Source organism: Lycium barbarum, chromosome 8 (assembly GCF_019175385.1).
Source record: "Lycium barbarum isolate Lr01 chromosome 8, ASM1917538v2, whole genome shotgun sequence".
Classification (NCBI taxonomy): Eukaryota; Viridiplantae; Streptophyta; class Magnoliopsida; order Solanales; family Solanaceae; genus Lycium; species Lycium barbarum.
The window spans coordinates 118,948,378-118,957,663 of NC_083344.1; the positions used below are offsets into that span (position 1 = coordinate 118,948,378).

At 37.2% G+C, this 9,286-nt stretch overlaps 1 protein-coding gene across 1 annotated transcript; it reads left to right on the forward strand.

The window, feature by feature from the left end:
• The first annotated feature begins 248 nt into the window (after positions 1-248).
• Positions 249-2,444, forward strand: LOC132608218 (uncharacterized). Its single transcript, XM_060322280.1, has 3 exons — positions 249-1,711; positions 1,808-2,009; positions 2,343-2,444. Exons 1-3 carry the CDS (start codon positions 249-251, stop codon positions 2,442-2,444), a joined length of 1,767 nt encoding a protein of 588 aa, XP_060178263.1.
• Positions 2,445-9,286: the final 6,842 nt, after the last annotated feature.

Here is a 9,286-nt window from a genome sequence, read left to right on the forward strand (position 1 = left end):
CAACTGGTAGCCAAAGATCATGAAAACACAACACAAGAAGAAGTGAATCAGAATAAAATAGATATTGGAGAGGAGGAAGCAGGTGAAACTATTAGTTCTGATTTAATGGAGGGAAACAATAAAGGAGATATTTCCCCTAAACACTTGACAAAAACTAAAAAGGGTCACAAGGCAAGAGATAAAAGTGTTCCTCCCAAGACAGTGGGAGGAGTACAAACAAGGATGGCATGTTCTAAAGGAGGTTCTCAATGAATAGCTCATTAATATGGAATATAAGGTCTGTAAACACTCAACAGGCCTTTGAGAGGGTAGTACTATTGCATAGACAGAAACATTTTAATTATGTTGCCTTACTAGAGCCTTTCCAGCATGTTAGACATATTGACATGTACAAATTGTGGTTAAATATGGGGACATCATGGCATAATGTGAATGGGAAGATTTGGATTTTTGTGGATGCAGAAATTCAAGTAGAAATAATGAGAGATACAGAACAACTGTTATCTTGTAGATTCACTCATTTGGGTGATGGGCAAGAGTTGGTGCTTACAGTTGTTTATGCGAGTACTGATAGAAGTGGGAGAATAGCTCTATGGAAGGATCTATATGACATGTCTTCACACATCACCATCCCATGGCTTGTGGGTGGGGATTTTAATGTCATTACAGATGACATTGAGAAATTTGGGGGTCTTCCTGTACAGTTTGCAGAAACAGAGGAGTTTAGACAATGTATAGACATTTGCCAACTGATGGATCTTGGTTTTACTGGAAGTATGTTCACATGGTGGAATGGGAGATCTGATGAGGGTTGTATATTTAAAAGACTGGACAGATGTTTGGGAAATCAGGCTCTGCAGAATTGTTTTCCTAATTTGGAGGTAGAGCATCTCATTAAACAAGGTTCTGACCACTCCCCTTTGCTGGTAAATATGAGAGCAGATAGTAGACCAATTAGGAAATCTTTCAGGTTTCTTAATTTTTGGGTGGAGCATGAATCTTTTCTAGATGTAATCAAAGAAAATTGGGTGGAATCTTATGGCTCAGACCCCTTTTTTAACTTTCATAATAAGTTAAAAAAGGTGGGAAGAGCTCTCTCTAAGTGGAGTAGGGACACTTATGGTGATATCTTCAAGCAAATTGCAACTCTGGAGGAAGTGGTGCAGGTGCATGAGCAGGAATTTGAACAGAATCCTACAGGGCTTAACAGGGAAAGGCTACAAAGGGTACAAGCTGATCTGATCAGGTTTTATGCTATTGAAGAAAACTTTTGGAGACAAAAAACAGGGATGCAGTGGTTTCAGGATGGAGATAGGAACACAAAATTCTTTCATGCTCATGTCAATGGAAAGAGAAGAAAGCTACAATTACAGAGAATTCAAGATCATACAGGTACATGGTTGGACACTGAAGAGGAGATTGCGCAGGAAGCAATCAGATTTTTCTCAGACCAATTCAAAGAGGAAAATATCCCTACAGATTTCTCCATGCTTGATAAGATTCCTAAAATGGTTACAGAAGAACAAAATCAACAACTCTATGAAATGCCAGATGAAGCAGAGGTGAAAAGAGTAGTTTTTGGTTTAAATGGAGACAGTGCAGGGGGTCCTGATGGTTTCACAGGAAGATTTTTCCAAGCTTGTTGGGAAATTATTGCAAATGACTTGGTGACCATGGTGAGATCATTCTTCTGTGGGCATGAACTCCTAAGGTATGTAACTTGTACCAATTTGGTTTTGATACCAAAGAAGAAAGAAATTAATACATTTTCTGATATGAGGCCAATCTGCTTGAGTAACATCACTAGCAAAGTTATCTCAAGAATCACTCATAAAAGAATGATATATCTGCTGCCTGAGATCATTTCACCTCAGCAATCAGGATTTGTTAAAGGCAGGAGTATTGTAGAAAACATTCTGTTGGCTCAGGAAATTGTACATGATATTAGGATTAGAGAAAAGCCTGCAAATGTTGTCATTAAGCTTAACATGGAAAAGGCTTATGACAAGGTATCATGGTTATTTCTAACTAAAGTCCTGAGGAGAATGGGGTTCGGTGAATTTACTATTGATCTGGTGTTTGGAGTTATCTCAAATAATTGGTATTCCATTCTGATTAATGGGCAACCTCATGGATTTTTCAAATCATCTAGAGGAGTAAAGCAAGGAGATCCACTGTCCCCTACTTTATTCATTTTGGCTGCAGAATGTTTGTCTAGGGCTCTCAATGCACTGCATACTGAGGCTGAGTACAAGGAATATGGGATGCCAAAATGGAGTCCATATGTCAATCATTTGGCATATGCAGATGATACTATCATTTTCACCTCTGCTAATAAACAGTCTGTGAGATTAGTGATGAAGACTTTGAGTAATTATGATACGGTGAGTGGTCAGAAGATCAACAAGCAGCAAAGTGCTGTTATGGAGACGCTGGGGATGTAGAAAGGAATATGATATTGTGAAAAGAGTAGATTTAGTAGAGTTTTAGCGGAGGATGTTAAAGATAATTTTAACCTACGTATCACGTGTTTGTGGACATAGGCGGAATTGAGTTCGAGAGTAGATTCGTGACCTATGCTTGTGAGTTTGGTATTTCTCTTTAGCAAATTTGCCCCAGTTCACTGCGTAAGATAAAGTTCCACGTTGTGTTGCGTCTCTGCAGGTTGTACTTTCTGCCGAAACTGAAATTCATGTCAAAATTAGTAATAAAGTTGAAAGTGTAAAATTATAAAGAGTGTAAATGATAGTAAATATGAGTGCGGGAATGAAAATGAAGCCGTGTGGCCAATGTTGTCTCTGGTTGTCTTCAGGGACTTGAATGAATGTGTGATACGTATGCTGAGGATGTGATAATATCTCTAGTTTCATTTGAAGATGATAGTGATAAGGCCTCCGGCTGTCTTCCGGGACTTGATGATGTCTGCGAAATTTAAGGTAAAATTATGGAAGTAGGAAAAGTAGATGATGAAATAAAGAAATGAAGTAAGGAGTAAAATAAGTGTATAGCCGTTTGGCTTATGCAGGTGAGGCCGTGTAGCCATGCGATGTCTCCGGTTGTCTTCGGGGACTCGATGATATGTCTCCGGTTGTCTTCGGAGGATTAATGATAATTTCTGTAAGGTTCAATGTAAAATCGTTAGCATTGGTAAAGTGAATGATAAGGTAGAGAGTAGTGTCATAGTGTAGCCGTCTGGCTTATGCATATGAGACTGTATAGCCGAATGATGCCCCCGGTTGTCTTCAGAGACTCGACGCCAATCCTGTAAAATTCAAGATAAATATGTGAATTCTTATTTTAGGGTAGAATGACCCAATATGTCCTATTTTAGGGTGGACGAACCCAAGTATCCTATTTTACGGTGGAAGAACCCGATATCTTATTTTAGGGTGGAAGAACCCAATATGTCCTATTTTAGGGTGGACGAACCCAATGTATCCTATTTTAGGGTGGAAGAACCCGATATCCTATTTTAGGGTGGAAGAGCCCAATATGTCCTATTTTAGGGCGGACGAACCCAATGTATCCTATTTTAGGGTGGACGAACCCAAGTATCCTATTTTAGGGTGGAAGAACCCGATATGTCCTATTTTAGGGTGGACGAACCCAAGTATCCTATTTTAGGGTGGAAGAACCTGATATGTCCTATTTTAGGGTGGACGAACCCAAGTATGTCTCCGGTTGTTTTCGAGGACATGATGCATATGCCGTGTGAGGCATTTAAAGAAATTATATCCTATTAAAGGCGGACGAGCCTAAAATGTCCTATTTTAGGGTGGACGAACCCAAGCATGTCTCCGGTTGTTTTCGAGGACATGATGCATATGCCGTGTGAGGCATTTAAAGAAATGATGTCCTATTAAAGGCGGACGAGCCTAAAATGTCCTACTTTAGGGTGGACGAACCCAAGCATGTCTCCGGTTGTTTTCGAGGACATGATGCATATGCCGTGTGAGGCATTTAAAGAAATGATATCCTATTAAAGGCGGACGAGCCTAAAATGTCCTATTTTAGGGTGGACGAACCCAAGCATGTCTCCGGTTTTTTTCGAGGACATGATGCATATGCCGTGTGAGGCATTTAAAGAAATGATATCCTATTAAAGGCGGACGAGCCTAAAATGTCCTATTTTATGGTGGACGAACCCAAGCATGTCTCCGGTTGTTTTCGAGGACATGATGCATATGCCGTGTGAGGCATTTAAAGAAATGATATCCTATTAAAGGCGGACGAGCCTAAAGTGTCCTATTAAAGGCGGACAATCCTAGAGTGTCCTATTAAAGGCGGACGAGCCTAAATGCTGTGCGTTTGCGAACAATGATATTGTCCCTTTGTCGGGCATTTGAAAGTAATAATGCAATGCGATGCGGTGCCTTTGCAGTGCGGGCATTTGAAAGCAGTAGTGCATATGCAGTGCGATGCTTTTGAAGAAATGATGTCCTATTAAAGGCGGACGAGCCTAAAATGTATAGTTATCCTCGGGGTGTGATATTGATGCCTCCAGCGGTCTTGGGAGATGCCTTCAGCTGTCTTTGGAAACTTAACAATGATTCCTGCAAAGTTCAGAGTAAAATGGTTAAAGCTGGTAAAGTATATGATAAAATAATTGATAAAGTATGGAGTAAAGTGGTGGAATAGCCGTCTGGCTCATGATGTTGATGGTATCGTGACAGGCCAAATTTAGGACACGTAATCCTGATTTAATTCGCCTTCAATCTCGTCAACCTACAAAACAGGTGTATAAAGTTATAAAATTATTTTGATAAAAAATAAATTAAAAGATAAGGTTGGAAGTAAAGCCGTATGGTTTTTGAGGCGAGGCCACAATGGCCCTGATTGATAGACTTGACTGTTGATCTCGCGATTTTAAGTTCCTGCACTCAAAGAAAAATTCTTAGTTTGGGAGGGGGAAGTTGATTCGTGTTGACTCGAAGCTTGACGTTGTTGGCTGCTCCATTCGTCTTATTTGTTTGGATCTTGTGACCTCCGTTCAAACCTTGGTAGATGAACAGTAGTGAAAATGATTGAAAAAAGTGTTTCATTCAAAAAGTGTATATGTAAGTGTATATATAAGGAAAGATATATATGTAAGTATATGTATATAAGGAAATATATATGTGTAAATATATGTATGTAAGTTGTAAAATATTTCTGCCAACTTCAGATTGTGACACTTCTAAAGTAATTGGTCTATAATACTTCCTATCTGGTAGCCTCAATCTTGTCGATGCCCAACCGTTCTTTTATCTATATATTTTCAAAATATGCCCCAGTTTTGGGTTCAGAAGGGTATGTTAAATTTATGTTGTGGTGTGACCGAACCTTGTATAGGTTGCCTACGTATCCCTCCAAGGGAATCAGGTCGGAACGTAGTTCGTAAGGTATATAAGAATGGTTTAAAATTTTCTAATAAGGGACCGAACCTAATGTGGATTGCCTACGTATCCCGCCGTGGGAATCAGGTCAGCGTAGTTCTGTTATATAAACGATAAAAGGTTTGTTGGATCTGTATGTTGATAGTATACGAATCCCGCTGAGGGAATCAGGCTAAGCATAGTTCTCCTTGTATAAGGATTTTTTTTTTTGAATTTTCTGTTATAATGCAACCGAACCCTATGTGGGCTGCCTACGTATCCCACCACGGGAATCAGGTCGGAACGTAGTTCGTACGCATGCAAATGGCAAAAATTCTAACCTAGTATGACCGAGTCCCTATGTGGGCTGCCTACGTATCCACCGAGGAATCAGGTCAAGCGTAGTTCGCACGTATATTAAAGGAAAGGTTGCAAACTAGGTTGTGTAACCTAATATTGTCTTTCAATGTCTTCTTGACTGATAGCTTTCATGCTTGTGTCATTGTCTGTAGGCTATTTTAATTTCTTCTAAGTGAAATTTTGTTTTGTTCTCTAGTTTTCTTTGTTACTCTCTCGAGACGTATGTTGTCTATTCGTTCATCTTATGTCATAATCATAGAGTTGGCAGATTTGATAAGTAAAGTAGAAAATAACAGTAATAGATGATTAAGGAAAATCCAAAATGCATTCATAGTTTTTTGCGATTTAAGCTTCCAAAAGATGAAGCAAAGCAAACAAAGGTTTTGGGCATGATTCAAGCCTCAATTTAAAAAAACAAGTTCACTACATGTTCAAACTACCAAGACTTCCGGCGAATCAGGGACGGAGTCCAAGTGCAATTCTTCAGAGTCTCTCCTAGTTTGTCATCCCGGATGGTCAGTGTCTCGGTGTCGACACGAATCAACTCTTTTTGGGGATATAAGAACATAAAAATGTAAAATGATGTCAGTCCCATAACATAGAGTCAAGTAGGTAAAGTCATGATCACATAGAGTCAAGTAAGTCATGTAGCAAATAATTCGTCAAATAATTCGTCAAATAATGTCAAACAAGTTGTCAAACAAATATATCAAACAATAACGCGTCCTAATATGCATGTGACCTCTTTGTGCCAGAGGTAGGCCTATCTTTTGTTTGAAGGGTTTAGTGTGCCATAATACGTCATCCCATTGCTTTTGATTAATTAAACAAATTCTATTTCCCAAAATAGAGTACAAAAAATAATGTAATATTTATTACATGTCAAATGAGTACAATATAAAATGTTTTCTAATTTAAGTAAAATAAATATGACATCTAGCTCCGTTTTGTGATGCCCTTAGTCTTCGTCATTTGTTGATCACGGACGTACTCCAATGTGAAATTCATATCTGTCATAGAAACGTTAATCATTCCCCCCCTAAAGTTTAATTAGTTAAAGCAAATAGTCCATATTTAGGCACAGTTATCCTTCAAACATGCACATAAAGTATGATTAGTGTCACTCGGGGTCGTGAACCCGCTTGGACGTTTGGGTAAAGTCATCTAATGGGTTTAATACACCAAGGGTATTAAACCTCCTAGGTCATGAGATGTATGCTCCTAATAAAAGTGTTGGTTTAGCTCTATCTTAGGCTGACTAAGAGTTGTTTTCCTATGACACAAGGCTCCCCCAAGTGGACAACTTGGGAGTGGAAGGTCTGTGGCCGTCGACTGCACCGCCGATCGACTAAATCCACAAGATCAATCCAACTAAAGGGTGATTTAGTAGTGCACGGCTGCGAACCGCGAAACCGCTTTAAGTGTGTGAATATGTGTGAGTTTTCCAGAAGTGGAGGAAATATGAACGGAATGACAGTTTATCAAAATAGTAACACATAAACAGTTTATATCAAACAAACAGTTTATATCAAACAAACAATTAATAGCATGTAAAAAAATAGTTAACAAATAAATAAAGTGATTTCAAATAAGCACACAAAGCCTACTTAAACTAGGTCCATTATGGTTAGAACCTAAGTAGGTCCCCAGCAGAGTCGACAAGCTGTCACACCCCATTTTAACCCCGGGAGTTAAAGCGGAGTACAACATATTGAAGATTCCTATATGTTGTTTTTAAGGAGTCGCCACCTAATTATTTATGGTGAATTAGGACACCTAAATTTTTATTAAAGTTATGTTTAAAGTTAACTCTGTTTAAGGTCTGCGAAACTTAAGATTCTAGGTAAGGGTTCAATTAGTCTAAATGGAACGTATTAGGCACCCTTTAAGACCCATTAACAATGGTTAACCGACCGGACTTATAATTAATTAGGCTAAGTGTAAATACGGTATTAAAAAAAAAGTAGCTTTGTAAGTATGACTAAAGTTATAGATAGACATGTAAGAATGATATTTAAAATAGAACTTGTAAAAAATAATAATTTGTATAAAAGAGTACTTCTAACGTTACTCTGAAAACACGACTTATGAATGTTGTTAAAGTTTTAAACGAAAGTATAATAGTATTGTTTAAAATAATACTTATAGAAAACATAATAATTTGTGTAACAGAAGATTCTAAATGTTAAATGAGGCACGAAGATATTGCTAAAGCCTAAATTGAAAATATAGTAATATTATTCAAAAATAAGACTCGTAAAAAAAATAGAGTAATTTGCTTATGATTGATAGCCTTTTAAAAGATGATTCGTCAAATGTGATCTTTAGATAAAAAATGATGTTATATGAATATGATGGTGTAGAAAAATCTAGACTTATTTTATAAATAGGATGCAAAGGAGGTGAGTTTTATTTTTTATTAACTTATTTAACTAATTCGGCTAAAGGTATGCATAGTTGAATACATCTTAAAAATAATGTTTATAAAGAATACTCGGATTAATATTTACACATTAATGACGTTTTGAGAATTTTAAGATAGTAAAATAAAGTATGATTCCTTTGACTTGAAATATATAGTCGTGCTATTTGAAAATCAATTACTCGAATAAATGTTATAGATACCATTAATAGTTTAGAACATAACTAGAAGTGAATATAAATTTGCGGAATTAACTACCCGTTATTAAACTACAACCCTTAATATACTAGAATTTATCTAAGTTAATAAAATAAAATAAGATGTTAGTCGTACAAAGCAAATAAAAATACACAACAAAAAAAATGAAATAGAAGGAAAGAGGAGCAAATGGACCAGTCCATTTTTTAAGGACTATTGCTACGATCTGTTTGCTATTGGGCTGACTCAAGAAGAGGATTTTATCGGACTTTGGCCCAACACTGAATGTGGAAGATGTGAATGACGGAGTAAATGTGCATTCCAAGCCTGTGCAGGATGACGTCGAGTCTCAAAGTAAGACTCTTCGACTCCGGGTACATGCGAAAATAAAAGAAGATTGGATTAGAAAAAGGAATCGATTCTTAACATGTTGCAAACAGATTCAGTAAGAAAACAAGATCCCATTTAATCTCTACTATGATTATAAGTAATGCATAGTCTATTCGCATTCAAGATCAAGTTGCCAGTCATTTTAACCAAAACAGTGAGGTATATAGGCTATTTCATTTTTATTAGAAGGTTACAGAATATCAAAAAAATGTGTCATTAAACAGGAACAAATTTAGACTCGAAATAGCCAACATTAGATCGAATAAAACAGGACTGTGATCTTTCTTTTAGGCCCGTTAGTAAGCTGCTGTAATCCGGACCAAACTGAATATAACTTTTGTATTTTATACAATGGGCAAACTTTCATATTTGAGCGGCCAGACCATGAAAATGTTTGGCTTCAAATGGAGTAGATAATATTCCCAAATATGCAGCGACTGTTTGGTCAACAATCAAAAAAATGCAACATAAAATCTGCATGAGTACAGCAGTTATAGCAGCAAGTATTTTGCTCTTAATATTGTCTCAAAGTGCAACATCTTGCAGCCATAAGACACAACAA

Excerpts from the sequence above, each read along its gene's own strand:
- LOC132608218 (XM_060322280.1), top strand. The coding sequence starts at position 249 with ATGAATAGCTCATTAATATGGAATATAAGGTCTGTAAACACTCAACAG. Across the intron at positions 1,712-1,807 it reads TGTGGGCATGAACTCCTAAG|CAAAGTTATCTCAAGAATCA; the intron begins GTATGTAACTTG and ends TAACATCACTAG. Across the intron at positions 2,010-2,342 it reads TGGAAAAGGCTTATGACAAG|TCTGTGAGATTAGTGATGAA; the intron begins GTATCATGGTTA and ends GCTAATAAACAG.